At 30.2% G+C, this 19918-nt stretch overlaps 1 protein-coding gene across 2 annotated transcripts in view; it reads left to right on the top strand.

Moving 5' to 3' along the window:
• LOC111689371 (43 kDa receptor-associated protein of the synapse) overlaps window positions 1–19918 on the top strand; it is a 38674-nt gene that overhangs the window by 18054 nt on the left and 702 nt on the right. For both annotated transcript variants that reach the window (XM_046945350.1, XM_046945359.1), the window contains 2 exons: window positions 1298–1489; window positions 19677–19876. In XM_046945350.1, coding sequence (XP_046801306.1) covers window positions 1298–1489; window positions 19677–19876 — 392 coding nt within the window. The remainder of the gene's footprint in view (window positions 1–1297; window positions 1490–19676; window positions 19877–19918) is intronic.

Below are 19918 nucleotides of genomic sequence, written 5' to 3' on the forward strand. Positions count from 1 at the left end.
AGCTGAAATTTTGCACAGCTCGCTAGTTGATCCAGTTTGTTTTGGTGTTGAAAATGGGCAATATCGGTCCACGATTTCGACCAGCCCCCATATAAGGCCTCCTTTAGAAAATGACATTATCGCCAATAACTGACTAACAAAAGCATCAATAGCGCTGTAATTCGGCACAAACATGTTTTATGGGGACATAAATCTTTTCATAGAATTTCATAAGGATCGGTCCATAATTGACCCTACCCCCCATACAAAGTACCCTTCAGAAATTGACTTTGTCGCTCATAACTGGCTAAGAGAAGCATCATCAATAGCGGTGAAATTCGGCACAAACATGTTTTATGGTCTCATAAATCTCTTTGTAGAATTATAAAGGATAATTGACCCTATACATAATTGACCCTATCCCACCTATAAGGTCCCTTTCAGAAAACGACTTTAATGCTCATATCTACCTTAAGAAGCATATATATAACAATAATATTCGACATATAAAAGTTTTATGGGAACTAAAATCATTTTCTTAAATGAGTCCATTATTATATGATGAGTCCATTATTATGTTACCCCCTAATAATGTGCCCTTTAGACAACGAATTCAACGCTCATTACTACAAAATTCTACATACACAAGTTTCGTGCCAGCCAAAATCTCCCTATCAAATTTTATAAGGATCGATCCTTATTGAATGTAAGAATACCGGTTCACGTTTTCTCCTATCCCTATTAAAATGCCCCCTTCAGAAAATAACTTTATCGCTAAGAGATGTATGCTCATATCTGCTCATAACATATCTGCTCATAACATATATATAAAGCAATAAAATTCGACATAAAAAAGTTTTATAGGAAACAAAATCATTTTCATAAATTTAACGAAAATGGATTTATAATTGACCTTACCAAGGTCCCCTTCTGAAAATGACTTTAAGACATATTACTGACCCAAAAATGTAAGTACATCAGTAAAATTCTACATAAACATGAATGATTTGATGGTGGGTATATAAGATTCGGCATGGCCGAATATAACACTCTTACTTGTTCTTATATGTATTTGTGGTTGGTTGTCCTCATACTCCCGTCGTCAATTAATTGCAAATTAGTGTATTTTCTTAGTTTGTTTCTTAGTTCTTACACTTTTTCATTGTATATCTCCTCTAAATTTAATATTTCGAATAAATATATTAGTTTTATAAAAAAATTCCAATAAAAATAACAAAAATAATTACAGAAAATTCCCGCATCATTTCCAACTCCTAGTATACATATAAATAATATCATACTCATTGTCAAATTTTAGAGAGCTTTACGTCAATATGAACAAGCCATGGGCAACTCAGCATCATTAGGTGATAGAATGGCACAAATGGAAGCCATGGATGGTGCAGCACGATGCTTAGAAGCTTTACGACTACAGCAAAAAATTTGCAATTGTCGTCCACTGGAATTCAATACTCGCCTACTAGAAGTAGCAAGTTCCATAGGTGCTAAGGTATGTATGTATAAGGTTTTTTACGAGTTTTGTTTTTAGAAAAACGGTTTTAATTCTCTAAAGTGATTTTTATTGACTTTCAAAGAAGCGAAAATAATACTTATACCCTACTCCACTATAGTGGGGAGGGTATTATGCGTTTATGCTGAAGTTTGTAACACCCAAAAATATTGGTCCTAGACCCAATTGGTAAAGTATACCAATCGCATCAGAATCACTTTCTGAGTCGATTTAGCTATGTCCGTCTGTCCGTCCGTCTGTCTGTGTGTCCATGTAAACCGTACCCCCCGAATCGGGCCTTTAGGCTAATAAGTACGTTAAATGTTTTATAATGTCAACAAAAATCAGCAAAAATTTGTTTTATAGAACAATAATTGACAATACTAATTTTTATTGTGATCGGGCCTCATTTGACCCTAGCCCCCATACAGACTCCCCTTCAGAAAATGACTTGATGGTCAAAATTAACTTATAATTACTTATAAAACGATTAAAATCTACATAAATGACTTTGTAGTAGACGTTAATTCATCTACCAAAATTTATAAAGATAGGCCCATATTTACCAGTTCTCCACTATGAGCCCTCTTGTAGAAAATCTCTCTTTTTTATCAACAATTAGTAAAAATATTCCACAATAAAACAAATTAAATGCTTTATTTAAAAAAAATCAAAATTTTTACATACTGACTGGTGTAGGGTATCATATGGTCGGCAATGTCCGACTATAAATTCATACTTGTTTTTTTAAATTAAAGTATATTTATGCCCTACACCACTATAGTGGGGAGGGTATTATGCGTTTGTGCTGATGTTTGTAACACCCAAAAATATTGTTTCTAGACCAATCTTAAAGTATACCAATCGCCTCAGAATCACATTCTGAGGCGATTTAGCTATGTCCGTAAACCTTGTGCGCACGCTACAGGTCGCAATTTACAAGATAATTTAATGAAATTTGACACATACTCTTTTCTTGATTCAAGGACAAACCCTATTGAAAATAGTTTAAATCGGTCCATAATTTCGCCTAGCCCCCATACAACCGTACTCCCCGAATCGGGGTTTTAGGCTCATAATTACGTTAAATGTTCTATTGTGTCAGCAGAAATCTGCAAAACTTAGTTTTATAGAACGATAAATGATAAGCTATAGTGATCGGGCCTCATTTGACCCCCCATACAAACTCCCCTTCAGAAAATGTTTGAAGGTCAAAATTCACTTATAATTTCTAATAAAACGATTAAAATCTACATAAATAACTTTAAGGTAGACGTGAATTCCTCTACCAAAATTTATAAGAATAGGCCCATATTTACTCTTACTCCCCTATGAGCCCTCTTGTAGAAAATCTCTTTTCGTTGTCAATAATACGTAAAAATATTACACAATACGGTTAAAGAACAAACTAAATGCTTTATATTTAAAATTATCCACTTTTTTTAATATACTGACTGGTGTAGAGTGTCATATAGTCGGAAATGTCCGACTATATATTCATATTTGTTTTTGTATTGGAATTTTTTGAATTAAGGCATAACTATAATATGCTTACCTAAACTGAAGTCAGCTTAAGCAACTGTGCAAACACATATAAAACGTATGTGACAAACTATAATGTACTTAAGAGAGTTTCGTTAAGTTTCGTCAAATTTTATTTGTTTAAGCAAAGAGCGATACTGAAAGCTCATTCAGTACGGAATCAATTGTTTGTTTATTGTACACAAATAAAAAAAGAAAAACATGAAAATTTCCAAGAAAATTATATATATTTTTTTTTCAATAAAATGTAATGAAATATGTACATTTTTCATTACGTGTGACATTTAAATGTGCAAATGAAGCTAAAATGTTTTGAATGCACGTAAGTACATTATAGCCACCTAAAACTTTCCTAGGATTTTCTTAAGCACTTGAGAGACTTTTCGTTCGATTTTGTCATTAACTTAAGCTTGCTTATTCATATTATAGTTGGGCCTTTAAACCAATTTTATTTTGGAGTTAATTGATAAATGCGTGTAATTTATTAATTAATGTATGTTAACTAGCTATACCCAGTGTACTTTGCTACCCTAAAAGCAATGTTAATAAAAAAAACACTTTAGATGGATGTTAAAGTTCTTCGTTTTAAGATTCTAACTCTAACAGATTCCCAGATAAGCGAATTTTTGTATTTAAATCATATGGGAGGTGCCACGCCCCCTACTGCTAGTCCGCGGTCCAGCTGTTTAGCTGCATATAGATTCCAAATATAATCCAAATACATACATACATACATACATACATACATACATACATACGTACCTCCTCCCTATAATTGTTCTTTGGGTTGGGTTCTAGTTGAATAATACTCTATATAGTATAACTATTAGAGCCAAATAAGTGGTCGTTTTTGAGTTATTTCCGAATCATATTATAGTCATTTTTGAGGTATATGAAATTATGGACCGATTCTGGCAATTTTCAGCAGGAATCAAGGTCTTGAAACGAATGATGATTTTCATGAAATTATTTTACATAGTTTTCGAGAAAATTACATCAGAATGTGTAAAAAATGCTTATTTTTTCGGAGTTGTTTTAAATTTTGATTCATAACTTTTCCCGATGTGAACCGACTTTGCTCATTTTCAATATCAAACTGTATCGGATAATAATGAATATTTTGGCTGAATTTCGTTAATTTCTATTGCTTGCTTTTGTGAGCGTGTTTTACACAGACAGACTGACGGATGGACATAGCTAAATCGACTCAGAATTTCATAAGGACCCAGAATATATACTTTGTTGGGTCTCGGATGAATATTTCTTGGTCTTACACACGGAATGACAAACTTATATATACTTACCACTGATGGTTGTGGAGGGTATGAAAAAAGAATAAAAGTCATATGATTTATATTTTTTTGTATTTACACGATTGGAATAAAACAATAACAAAGCATGGAAACAGCTGTTTTACATATTTTGTATGTGTTTACATAAAATAAGTGACAATTTATAGTCGGGCGTAGCCCGACTATGACTTTAAGTCATTTTCTGAAGGGGAGTTTGTATGGGGCTAGGGTCAAATGTATGTTACAAACATCAGCTCAAACCCAATATACCCTCTCCACTAAAGTGGTGTAGGATATAACTACATCCCTGATCTAATGCGACCTCCTTGATTTTTGAATCATTTCAAAAAATGAAGAGAGCCATACGACTGTCAAATTTTCCATCCGTATTCTATCTTAATGTGTGATGGTTTCATTACATATTACCTTTAGACGATCCCATCCGTACTCTTCTGCATAAAAGTTTGACAGATCATACTACTTGTGCGATCGTTTAAAAAAAATTAAATTGGAGATTTGAAATGGCCATTGAAAAAATTATATATTTTTGACCATAGCTAAGTACAAGTTTGTGTAAATTTTTTGTCATATTTCGAATTCATGTGCTGCAACATACGTTAATGGTCTGGGGAATTTGCAATTAAGTTTTCAACTATTTTTTGTGTTTTATATCTTTCCGAAATACTTATTCTGTGCACATTTCGATTCCTTTATACAAATGTGCAAAATGTATTACTAAATGGCAAATTTTTAGCAAAAACTAAAAAAAAAACCAGTAAGAGTTCTATATTCGGCTGTGCCGAATCTTATATACCCTTCACCATGATGTGTTTAAAGCCTTTTGTACCTTTTGAAGAACGAAAAAGTACCAAAAAGTCCCCAAATAAACAGTTTTTAAACTTTATTTTTGTTTTGGCAAACAGCTGTTTGTTTGTAATTTCTGTGTACCACTTTATCGTTTTTTATGCCAAAATCGATAGAATTTTTTATTTATATGCTGAAATAAACAATTGACAACACTGAACTTTCTTACGACATTAGAAAAAACATATGAAAAATTGTCGTAAGAGTTGTATAGAGCTTTTGCATAGAAAATACCAACAACATTGTTATGACTATTGTAGCAGCTGCTGACATACAACGCTACAACATCGATTGTGAATTGAACAATTATGTCGTAAACTTTAAAACACTGATCACAGAAATAATGTCTTGGTAAAGCGTAACATTAGAGCAATTACCGCATCCGTTGCTACACAGATAAAGTTAAATCTAAGTCCGTGGGTCTTCTAAAAACTGATTTCAACAAACATACAGACAGACAGACGGACAGACAGACAGACGGACATGGCTTAATCATCTCCGCTACCTATAAGGATCCAGAATATATGTACTTTATAGGGCCGGAAAATTATATTATAGAAATTATGACAAACTTATATATACCCTTCTCACGAAGGTGAAGGGTATAATAATTCTAAATGGGGGCCGGGTAAAATTCAGAACTTAGTTTTTTGGAGCTATCTTATATTAATTAGTTGTATTCTAATACTACAATTTCCAAATAACTTCCAAAAAAAAGAATATAAAAATTACTTCCTAAGAATGCCTTCAGTTATGGTGAATTTGAAATCAAATAAAAAGGACATCCCTTTTATGACTTGCTAGTGCTATTTGGTGCATTTTGTTTGTACACCAGTATGATGGTGTTTTCCAGGGCAAATCTTCACTTTCATAATTTTAGTGTAACCGAAAACCCGAGTTTTATTTCATATTCCTCTCGTTCGTGAATCGGTTAACCTGGTTATACGTTTTTATGTCTCGGTTAACGGGTTTTTTTTTTAATTGTGTGTCAAATTTTTCAAAAAACTTTAATACAAAATTTTATATGTCATTTTTAAACAAGAGCTAGGAAATGTTAAAACAATAATTCCCCGTGAGTTTCTTCCATTTTGTATTCTTTATAAATAGGAGAGGGAACAAACTCCCAGGGAATTTATTGTTCAGAATGAGACTCAAAAATTTTAAAATTTTGAGCTTTTGAGAACCAAGAAAGATTGTAGACTATATTCTTTTGCATATTTTACTGAGATCAATCACTGTATAAGTTTGGTTTATTATATATTATTGTAAATATTGGTATATATTAAAAAGTGAAAATATCTTATAAAGCTATTTATAATATTTCCTCTTCCAACTAAATATAAGTACATTTTAAAGATTTCCATACACTTCGGATAACCGGTTAGTTTGTTCTCGGTTAACCGTTTTTTAAGAAATGGCCAATTTACGGTTAACCGAAAAACCGATATCTTCAAAATGTACAGCTATTCTTAAAAATAATAATCTTTTAGGCTTACACGATACAAGACCTGATACAATGTGAAAAGGTTCATACGAAATTGCAGGATTGCTTTAAGAAGTTGTGAGTAGGTTGTTCAAAAGTTCATCATATAGATATTTTTGCAAGTTCTACAAACGGGTCTCAATATAAGGAAAAAGGTTTTAATCCAGGTTAAATAAATTTCAAATCACAATGTCAGAAGCGGCCAACAGATGGAGTTATTTCAAAATTTAATGTAAAAATCAGAATTTTTCCATACAAATTTTAGCAATTTGTTGAAAAAGGTGTTATCTACACTGAAATAACATGGAGTGCAACATTTTAGTTACAACAATTTTCTTTACTTTTCTATTTTTACACATTTAAAAGACATTTGCCATCTGCTGGTGAATTAAACAAATTTATTTGCTTTAAAATTATTTTGGTTTTGTTCTATGAATACAAAGAATTGCCATATTGAACTTAGCTAAATTTAACTATTTTTTTTTTGGATTCAATAAATCTGAATTGAATTTACTTCTTTTGCTACAGAAACGCCATTTTATTTTTCTTTCACCTTGTATTAGCTTATACAGTGCATTTTCAGATAATGGTAAGCAAAACTAAATTACAGCCTCCAAAGATAGTTTTTTCTTGAAATAAAATAAATCCATTATATTTTATACCCCATTCACACCGTGCAATTATTCATAATTCACACTCTCATTCATCATTTAACCCCCAATTACGTACTGAATGACATGATTTGCTATACAAAATTTCAGCTTTACACAAGCTTTTCGTAATTCAGTTTGAACAAGTATCAATGTATAGTCCGGCATGGCCGACCATATGATCAGTCAGTACGTTAAAAATATGGATTATTTTGTTAAAAATATGGATTATTTTGTTAAAAATAAAGCATTTAATTCGTTTTTAACTTTATTCCGGAATATTTTTACTTATTTTTGATTAAAAATATATTTTATACAAGAGGGCTCAAAGGGGAGTGGGGGTAAATATGGGCCTATCTTTATCTATGTTGGTAGAAGAATTTACATTTATTTAAAGTTATTTATGTAGAATTTAATCGTGTTATTAGTGTTTATAAGTGAATTTAGACCTTCAAGTAATTTGTAGGAGTTTGTATGGGGGCTAAGGTCAAATGACACCCGATCATAAAAAATTGATTGTGTTATTGAGAGTTCTATAAAACAAAGTTATGTCAAGTTTTGTTGACGTAATAAAACATTTAACATAATTATAAATGCAAAGGCCCTATTTGGGGGGAGGGGTTGGGTTTTACGGTTGTATGGGGGCTAGACGAGGTAATAGACCGATTTTGGGTGTTACACACATCAGCACAAATGCATAATACCCTCCCCGTTATAATGGTGCAGGGTATAATTACGTAAGAATTACTAATAAATAAGTGTCATCTCTAACTTTTATCGGGTCAGCTGTTTGCTTTCATTAGTTGGAGACAAATAAAAAATTTCGTTACAAAAAAAATGCAAATAAATAGAAAATATACAGTTTAAATTGTTGAAATAATGTAATAAACGTATTTTTGTATCATACACACACATGTCAACCTTTTTTTGTAAATTCCTTTTTATCTTCCCTTTTTTGTTTTAGCGTTTGAACAGCGTAGTAATTTAATTATCTAAAAGTTTATAAAATCAGTCTCTCATTACTATTAATTACTATTAAATAAATATTATTTCAATTACTAAAACCAGTGTTTCGATCTTTGGCTCCAACATGCTAGTTCTCCAATTTGTCCACCAAATAATTATATGGATTTCAAAATTGCCCATAAAAAATTCAAAATAAAAATAGCCTATAGTTATTTCCAGATATAGGAGAACAAACACTAAAAATTTCAAGAAGATCGCTTTAGTGGTATAGCCTACTATAACTAACTCATCCTCGACGTTAATAAAAATTGTATACTTTTGGTTCATTACAATGATGGGTTTAAATATTATACATTTTGTCTTTTTTCATTTCAAATTAATCCATTCAATTTCTACTATTAAAGACGCGTCATGCCCACAATTAGTTTTCAAGATTAAATCCTGCTTGTATGGGTAATCAATAGATATGCCTCAAAATATGCTCTTAAAATTTTAAAAATATGCTCTAAAAATAAATTTTCGATTTTTTTTAACATTGAAAAGCTCAACAAGACTGAAAATGGTATGAAATATTCAATTGTTGAATTCACAATCGATGTTGTAGCGTTGTATGCGTTGTATGTCAGCAGCTGCTACAATAGTCATAACAACGTTGTTGGTATTTTCTAGGCAAAATTTCTATACAACTATTACGACAATTATTCATATGTTTTTTGAATGTCGTAAGAAAATTCAGTGTTGTCTATTGTTTATTTCAGCATATAAATAAAAAATTCAATCGATTTTGGCATAAAAACGATAAAGTGGTAACACAGAAATTACAAACAAACAGCTGTTTACCAAAACAAAAATAAAATTTTATTAAAAACTGTTTATTAGTTTAAAATGTGGAATAATGGAAATAATAGAATTTTAAATAAAAAGAAATTAATTTGGTTTATTTTGTCCTTTTAATTAGTTTAATATTATTTGTTTTATTTTACTTTTGACATTGTTTGTTTTGATTGTTTTTTTATTTTTTTATTGTGAACATAAACTTATGACTTGCTACAAAAATCTGTTCACAATCACTGTTCAAGATAATTTGATGAAATTTGGCACATACTTTTTTTTGATTCAAGGACGATCGCTATTGAAAATGGTTGAAATCGGTCCATAGCCCCCATACAACCGTACCCCCCAAATCGGGCCTTTAGGCTCATAACTACGTTAAATGTTTTATAGTGTCAACGAAAATTAGCAAAAATTAGTTTTATAGAACAATAATTGACAATACTAATTTTTATTGTGATCGGGCCTCATTTGACCCTAGCCCCCATACAGACTCCCCTTCAGAAAATGACTTGATGGTCAAAATTAACTTATAATTACTTATAAAACGATTAAAATCTACATAAATGACTTTGTAGTAGACGTAAATTCATCTACCAAAATTTATAAAGATAAGCCCATATTTACCCCTTCTCCCCTATGAGCCCTCTTGTAGAAAATCTCTCTTTTTTGTCAACAATAAGTAAAAATATTCCACAATAAAACAAATTAAATGCTTTATTAAAAAAAAATTCAAAATTTTAACATACTGACTGGTGTAGGGTATCATATGGTCGGCAATGTCCGACTATAATTTCATACTTGTTTATTTTGTATCTCTGCACACATGTCACACATAACATACACACAAACAAATGTAAACTGTAGCAGAAAGAAATATTAACCGTTGTACTGTACTACCACCGTTAAACTGTATTACCACCCTCAAACAAATATGAGCTGTATTACCAACATATTACTGCTTTATCTCCTTGTTTTTATGCTTTTATTTATAATTGGTTGAGGAAATTTTCAGAGGTAGTCTCAGATTTTTACCCATATCTCAGTTATTTATAGACAGATTTTGCTGATTTTTAATAGGAAACTTCTCGAAAGCATGTCTGATAGAATTATTGAAGATATCTGGAGTCTTCAGAAAATTGAAATTCAACAGACAGACAGACGGACATGGCTTAATCAATTCCGCTATATATAAGGATCCAGAATATATATACTTTATAGGGTCGGAAAATTATATTATAGAAATTACAAACGGAATAACAAACTTATATATACCCTTCTCACGAAGGTGAAGGGTATAATTAGTATGATTATCAAAAAAAGTCAATTAGAAAATATATTTTGTTTTTAAACTATCAGATTTGAAATAAAATGAAACTTCAATATAAAAAATTCACAGAATAAAAGTAAATTTTCATTTTGTTTCTGTTTTTTATTAAAATTTGTTTATATTTTTTTTGTTTAGATAAAAATAAAACTAAAAAATCGAATCGTTTTGTGCTGATGTTTGTAACACACAAAAATATTATATAAATATTAGTCCTATACCTTAAAGTATACCGATCGATTCAGAATCATTTTTTAAATCGATTAAGTTCGTCTGACCTGCAGGCTGTCCATGTAAACCTTGTGAGCAAGGTACATGTCGCAATCTCGACTTAGCATGTTTTTTGGCACAGGGACAAAGCCTTTAAAAATAGTTGAAATCAGTCCATTATTTCACCTAGCCCTCATACAACCGTACCTCCTGATTTGGGATATTAGTATAAGACACTTGCGAATTTTCGTAATGATCGGCCTTTATTTGACCCAAGCACCCATACAATCCCCCTTCTTAACTTCTAAAATTGATTTGTAACCGTTTGTATCACAATGAAACTAAACAAAACTAACTGTTATTTAAAAATATATTCTTTTCCCAATTTTAATGAGTATCGGCCCATGTTTGAGCTATACGCCTATATAAAGCCTCATTTAGAAATTTTAGTTTTTTTATCAATAAATTGATTAAATACACAAAAAAGTTTCCTTATGAAAAATACAAAAATTTTAAAAATATACTAGGGTGTAGGGTATTATATGGTCGGCCACACCCGACTATACTTTCATACTTATTTTTAATTTTATTTGAACATTTTTACATGTCGTTTTACGGAATATTATGGTGTGTAGCCAACTTAAATAACTTATATGCCCCAAAAACATGCATTGCATATTTTGGTTTCCTTGGATATCAGCATACATAAATATTTTCGATTTTACAAATATTTTTTAAAAAAGCGTAATTCAGTATATCTCTTACCGTAAAATTATAGGTTTTGACATGAAATGGTATGATCTATTAAGTCGAAAGCTTAAGAAAATCATAAAAAATGTCTCCAACTCCTGAACAACCACGATCCAAGCCATCGCAACAGCTTCCTCTGTTCAGCAACCATTAAGAATCGATATTGATTTTTATAGATTATTTCCTGATCATTTAAATATTATACAAGTTGTGAGTAAAAATCGTTTCAAATTGTTTATCAATGACTGATAATCAGGGCAAGGATTTTCATGTACTACAAATTCAAAATATGCGCTTATAATATGCACTATAAAATGGAAAATATGCAAAGAATATGTAAAATATTTCCTTTAACAAAACAAGAAAGTAGAGTAGAGTACGATCGCCTATATATAGTATGGCACTTAAAATACATATTACCTACAATTTTATGTGAATATTGATTTAAATAATAAAATTTCTATATAAATAAATTTAAGTGTAAAAAAATATTAAATATATAAGTTAATTTTTCTAAAAAGTATTAAAAAATTGTTTAACTTAGAATATTGTTTTACCATCCTCACAAATGAGATGGAGGTATTATATTATAGATATAATTTTACAATTAAATTGGCCAATAGAGTGAGCAAAGTGTCTATCTGTATATGGTATATCATTAAGGTTGTATGGGCCACTAGTTTCCGAGCATGTTACGGTAATACATAATTAATAATATGTATAAGGTTTACACAATATAAATGATAACTTAGAAAAGACATTGTTCAAATGATTATCAAAACTCAAATTATGATCGAGGAAAATGCCAAGTGTTTAAATATATAATTAATTTAGTTAAAAAAATAAAACAAGATTAAAGTATTTTGTTTTCTGTTACTGACAAAACAATGTAAACTTTGGTGTTATACCAAAATTGGTCAGAACTTGTCAGAAACTCAGAATATAGTTCTATATCTTTTACTTTGTATTGCTGCATAACATTGGAGACGCATTGAAACAATAGTTGGATAAAAAAATTAAATTGAAAAATTTAGCTATTCCCTTATATCCGCTTCCTAAAAATCGTCCTTCCAATTAGACCAGAAAGGAATGGATCTCTACCTTATACCATACATTCTGTCTATTATAACCACCATCAAAAAAGATATATTGATTTTGTCATTCCGTTTGTAACTCATCGACCATCATAAACCCACAAAAGTATATATATTAATGGTCCTTATTAAATTCTAAGACGTTCGTGTTGAAAGCACGATAGGGTCCGAAAGAAACGAGAGAAAGGATTGGAATTTTCCACAAATATTCTCCATAGGTAAGGTTTATTTGGTATTGAAAATGGGCAATATTGGTCCACGTTTTCGGATAGCCCCCATACAAGTGTACCTCCGAAAAACAGTTTTAATGGGCATATCTGTTTCAAAAGTATAGGTAAGTAATGCAATGAAATTCAAAATAAATAAGTTTCATATGATCCAAAATCTCCCTACCAAATTTATTGAGGATCGGTCTATAATTGACTCTACCCCCCATATAAGGCCCCCTTCAGAAAATTACTTTAACGCTCATTACTGACTTAAAAATACGAGTATAATGATGAAATTCGACACACATAAGTTTCAATGTAGCCAAAATCTCTCTATCAAGTTTTATGTAGATCGGTCCATAGTTTAACGCTCATAATCACCATAATATTTTATGGTACTGTCGACAATGCCTATTGAAAATGGTTAACATCGATCCATTATTTCACCTAGGCCCCATAGAACTGAACCCGCCAAATAGGGCTTTTAAGTTCATAATTATGCTTAATATACTCGTATCTCGACAAAAAAAGTTCTGTAGTAGTCTTGATGACCCCGATGAACTTTATAATTATAGGGCCTCATTTGACCCTAGGCCCTCTAAAAAGCCCCCATCAAAATTTTACTTAAATATCCACAGTTTTATTAAACAGTAAATTCCTTTAGTATATCTGAGACAAGATACAATTCAACTTAAATGCTTTATGAAAACTAAATCTCATTTTATTCGTATACAGGTCGGCCTCGCCCGACTATAACTTCTTACTTGTTAATTATGTTTTTATACCCTTCACTTTCGTGAGAAGGGTATATATAAGTTTGTCATTCCGTTTGTAATTTCTATAATATAATTTTCCGACCCTATAAAGTATATATATTCTTGATCCTTATAGATAGCGGAGTCGATTAAGCCATGTCCGTCTGTCTGTCCGTCTGTCTGTCTGTTGAAATCAGTTTTTAGAGGACCCCAGATATCGGCGATGTCTGAATCTTCAATAATTCTATTAGACATGCTTTCGAGAAGATCGCTATTTAAAATCAGCAAAATCGGTCGGTAAATAACGGAGATATGAGCAAAAATCCGAGACAACCTCTGAAAATTTCATCAAAAAATTGTTAAAAAAGCAACAAAAACACTGTACATAGAAAAAGATGTACACGTGTGTGTGTAGATGTATTTGGTTTTATTCAGCTGTGTATTTTTTTGTATGTTTGGAATTCAAACATACAAAGTATACACAGCAAAAAAATATGATTTGCATTTTTTGTTAAAATAAAATAATTTTCCCTTTTGTTTTGCAAATATATTTTTTGATGAATAGAAAAAAGTATTTAAAACGTTTTCAATTATATGAGAGTAGATTGTGAGTTATTGTACAATAATTTTTATGCGAATAATGTAAGTTTGAAATTTAAAACTAACACAAATTTTTTCCAAGTGCTTTTTAAAACAATTTTTTTTACGATAAACAAAATCTACGTCTCGTCAATGTTTACCAGCAATGAATCAGAGGTCGAAGTCGACCGGCTTCGAGTCGGAGCTTAGCCGCCGCCGAACTATATTTAGTTGCTTGAGCCGCCGCCGAAACATTCGGCTTAAATCGACTCAAATTTTTTTAATGTTTTTATTAACTAGACTGTAAGATCAATTATGTTTAAAATACACTATGGTGAAGGGTATATAAGATTCGGCACAGCCGAATATAGCACTCTTACTTTTTTTTTTTTAATTTTGGTAAATACGTGTGTATTAATAACAAGTAAAAAGTTATAGTCGGGCGAGACCGACTATACATACTAAATTGGGTACTAAATTGGGAAACTAATATAACTAATAAAACAACAATTAAAAAAAAGGACTTTCATCTGAGGGGCTTGGAGCCTCCATATGAATAAAATAGAAAAAATCGTATATCTGAAAAATTATTAGAGCTGGAATATTTAAATTTTACTGAATTTATCTGAACATTTAGAGTATAACGAGCGAACTTTTAACAGGGACTTGACATTTCCCATGAATAAACAAGTAGGAAAGTATAGTCGGGCATGGCCGACCATATGATACCCTACACCATGAGTATATTTTTACAATTTTTACTTTTATAAAATTTTTATTTTTTGTAAAGAAACTTTTATGTTGAATATTACCATAATTCCAAAATATTTAAGCCATTTATTGATAAAAAACTAAAATTTCTAAATGAGGCTTTATATAGGTCAAATATGGGCTGATCCTCGGTAAATTTGGGAAAAGGATATATTTCTAAATAACAGTTAGTTTTGTTGAGTTTCATTGCGATACAAATGTTTACAAGTCAATTTTAGACGTTTAAGTCATTTTTTGAAGGGGGGTTTGTATGGGGGCTAGGGTCAAATATAGGCCGATCCTTACGAAAATCTGCAGTATCATTTATACTTATATAAAACTTATTTGTGCCAATTTTTAGAGAGATAACAGAATATTTGACGTAATTATAACATAAAAAGTTCAAATCGGGAGGTACGGTTGTATGGGGGCTAGGTGAAATAATGGAAAAATTTCAACCATTTTCAATAGGCTTCGTCCTTGTGCCAAAAAACATGCTTGGTCCAAATTTCATCAAATTATCTTGAAAATTGCGGCCTGTACCTTGCGCACAAGGTTTACATGGACAGCCAGCCAGCCGGACAGACGGACGGACGGACATGTCTTAATCGACTCAAAAAATGATTCTGAATCGATCGGTATACTTAAAGGTGGGTATTGGACCAATATTTTTGTATGTTACAAACATCAGCACAAACGTATAATACCCTCCCCACTATAGTGGTGTAGGGTATAAAAACAAAATATTGTTTATCTAGGAAAAGAACTAATTCAAATTTTGCATAAATTACTTTAATATTTATCTGAACAATTTGGTGGAAAAATGGCGCACTTTCATCTGGGGAGGTTAAAGTTCCCACATGAATTAAATAGAAAAAATCGTATATCTAAGAAACTATTAGAGCTCGAATATTCAATTTTTATACGAATAACTTTAACATTCATGTGAACATTTACAAATAACTGGCGGACTTTCAATGGGGGCTTGGTAATTGAATTAGTTACAAAATTTCGTATATCTTCAGAACTGTTAGATAATTAAAATTTTTTCGTAGATAGATATTGGCGAATTTGCAATAATTTGCTTGGCATCTGGTAATCTGGGAAACTATTGTGTTTAGAAATTTCAAAATCGTTAAGTGGATTTTTTATTTATACTAGAGGGTAAAACAAAAAATATTGTATATCCAAAGGCATTACAATAAGAATTATTTTTTGTGAATAAAAGTATGTATTAAATTTCAGCACTAAGAAATAAATCAGATCATTATTGTATTATTTTAGAATTGAAATGAAATATATTCTCATCAAGAGAAATTATAATAAACCTTTAAGAAAAATTTAGTAACTAAATAAATAATTTTTTGGATTATTATGTACATATTTACATTTGCTTGGGGTAGCGAAGCACACCGAGTATTAGCTAGTTATAAATAATAATGAATTGATAATCTGAGATACGAGATATATATGCAATTATATTATGTATATTAGAGTGCTCCAAAAAAAAAACGAAGCGATTTTTTTTGAATATATTCTAAAACACCATTTTGTTACTCTAGTCCGATATTAGTTTTTGTCTTTATAAAATAATGCAAACATGGTCACAGATATGGTCAAAAAAATTTGATTTTTTCAACTGGAGTTTCAAATCTTCAATTAAAGTTTTTTAAATTTTGTTGAAAAAATTTCAAAATTTTTAGAAGATCTCATGGGGATTTATAGACAAAAAACCACAAACCTTATGTGGTCAAATAAGATTGTTTCATAAGCTTTTATACCTAATATATAATTTTTTGTATTATTTTTGTTATTCCTCTAATTATATAGAGCATTATATAAACACTATTTATTGTTTTTAAGATTTTGTTGCATTTCGGAATTAAATTTATTCCATATATTTAAAAAAGTTAATTTTACTTTTATAGCTGTTATTTTAAACACAGGACTTCATTCTAAGAATAAAAGTCATATTTATTAAACATGGTCAACAAATAAATAATATTTCGATATGAAATATTTTGAACTCCAAATGTTATGGGTTAAGAATGTCCGATTTGAATAAAATTTGGAATATATATAGTAATATATAATACTCTAAAGATACAAAGATGCGATTTTCCCGAAATCCGCAGAGTTCAAATTGTAAGTATAGGTCAACTTTAAGAATTATTATTAATAATTATTAATCTAATTTTTCACCGTTTTATTCACTTATCTGTTGCCCATAAATCCCCTTGAGATCTTCTAAAAATTTTGAAATTAGTTGAAAAAAGTTTCAAATTAACTGAAATTGGAGATTTAAAACGGCCGTTGAAAAATTTAAACTATTTGACCATAGCTGACAAAAAGCTTGCGTTATCATATAGGGACAAAAACTAATATCCTAGTAAACATCTTGAATTTATTTGCTGTGAGACACCGTTAATGGCCTGGGGAATTTGCAATAGCTTTAAAAATTTCAAAACAATTATTGTGTTTTACATCTTTCTTGGATCATGTTGAAAATTGTGCAAGTCGCCATGGTAATAATTGTTCACAGACTCTTCCATAACTTTTTTCGTTTTAAGTAGAACTCACAAAATGTTTTTTATCTTTACGTATCCATTGTAGCATTTTCTGTTTGTACTCTGAGTGTTTGGAAATTACCATTAACACATGGTATGACTTTATAGATTTTTTCTCTAAGTAATATAAGTTGAAGAAAAAATATATTCTGTATCATCAGAAGGATTTCCTTACTTTCCTTTATTTGGTCATAAACATTGTATAAAAGTCATTAGTCTTTAATGAAGTGTGTAATCTGATGCAATCCATATTGTGAACGTTATGACTGAATTCTACAGATTCAACATATATTTTAAACTGTATATTACTATATACATGATCCAACGACTTACTACTGCAAGACAATTCCTTAAGTCCTAACACGCTTGAAGATTTGTTAAATTTTGTGAAAGCAAACTTTGTAAATTGTCTATATTTGAATCTCCAACAAAGACCAAACTTTCCCAATATGTTTTATAAAAAAAAGAAACATAAAAAGTTCTTATATTACATTTGGGAAATCTGTAGAATGACATTATTTTTAGAGGTTTTAAATTTTGTGAAAACAAACTTTGTAAATTATCTATATTTGAATCTCCAACAAAGACCAAACTTGCTCAACATGTTTTATAAAAAGTACTTATATTACATTTGGGAAATCTGTAGAATGACATTATTTTTAGAGTTTTTCCAAAAATTTGTTTATTTAGTAATGTTAGAACAATTGAATCTATATTATTCTCGCAGTTACATATATCAATTGAATATGATAAATTCTCACGAACGTATATTTAGATCTACCATGCCCATATTCTCTACAAGTATGAAATGCCAGGAATATTATACATATTTATTAAATGTTGTACTTATAAAAAGTACTTATATTACATTTGCGAAATCTGTTTTTCTGAATCTGAAATTATTTTTAGAGGTTTTCCAAAAATTTGTTTATTTAGTAATGTTAGAACAATGGAATCTATATTATTCTCACTGTTACATATATCAATTGAATATGATTGATTCTAACGAACGAATATTGTAGATCTACCATGACCATATTCTCTATTATACAGATTTATTAAATGTTGTTGAAGTTGATAATTTTGGAAATAAAATTTTTAAATATATTGAATTTTAAAAATCTACTAAATGCTTCTGGCATTAAAATATCCATATCTATATATAAAAAACCAAATTAATGATTAAATACCCTCCACCAATAAGCTTCTTTTTATTAAAATCCATTTAAAAATCAATATTCTTTTTATTATAACCCAATTGACAATCAATTTTTAGATAATTCGACAAAAGTTTTGTTTTCATAGTGAGGGTACTAACTTTTATTCATGTGTGGAATTAATTTTTATTAAATCCAGAAAAATGTATATTCAGTTAGATTGTCAATATGCGTTTAAATTAATAATAATATATGTATATGCGTTTATGTGATTATCGGCAGTGGATTTTATATACGGATTTTTATAATACGAATCTATCCGGAAAAAATTTCGGAGAGTGATTTATATGTACACACAAATATTTGTGTCGAACTTTATTCCGATAGCTTTATTATTCAAAGAAATATATGAGCTTAGGTGATTTTCGGAAGTGGACCCTTTTTGGGAGCTATGACTACTTACGGCCCTATCCGAAAAAAAAATATAGAGGGATTCATATAAAATAATAACTTTGTGTGGGGAAAATATATAACTTTGTGTGGGGGCTATGGGAAATTGTGAATCAATTATTATTATTTTCAACGTAATTGATCCCTGATAAAAAAAATTTTTAACAAATTTCAAATCGAATTAGCTTTTGTAGTTTCTGAGAAACGCACTTAAGAATTAGGAAAAATCTTAATTTTTTCGAGGTAGTCTGAAATTTTTACTCATAACTTTTTACGTGGTGAACCTATTTTGCCAAACTGTTTAGGACAATGGTGAATATCAATTCTGCGTCTGTTCATCTGTTCACTTAAAAGCTTGGTAATGATTTTAAGTGAACAGATGAACGATAAAATTCTGAAGAAATATAGTTTATACAAAAATACATGCATTCACCAAATGTTATTCGAATTGCTATCCAGCTTTTCACTTTCAGAAGTTAAATATATACTATATAAAGTTGTTTCTTAGTCTTTATATTTGTCATTCTCGAGGTCGTGTTTCCGTTAAAGTGGTACTATAGTTCATACAGTTTATAGACAGAAACAACAGGTAAAATTTATAAATTATTTGCAATTTCCTTATCATATTTAAGTACTCTTTAAGTGAAAATATATATATTGGTCATTTAAAACCTGCTAAATACAAAATTTTTTACAAACTCTTTATTGCAGTTATTAGTGCGAAAAATTCGCAGACGCCTAGCATTAATATATCGAGCGTTAGGTGATGAGGAACAATACAATACTCACATACGTCTGGCTAATCAAACAGACTCAGCACTGGGCTTAAATTGTGGCGCTTGTGGCGAAGTATTTGGTCTAGAGCCAGATTCCTTAGAAGCACTGCCATGTGCCCACATTTTACATGCCAGGTTAGTATATAACGATTTTGTATAACTTTGATATGTTACTAT

This window comes from Lucilia cuprina, chromosome X (assembly GCF_022045245.1).
Source record: "Lucilia cuprina isolate Lc7/37 chromosome X, ASM2204524v1, whole genome shotgun sequence".
Classification (NCBI taxonomy): Eukaryota; Metazoa; Arthropoda; class Insecta; order Diptera; family Calliphoridae; genus Lucilia; species Lucilia cuprina.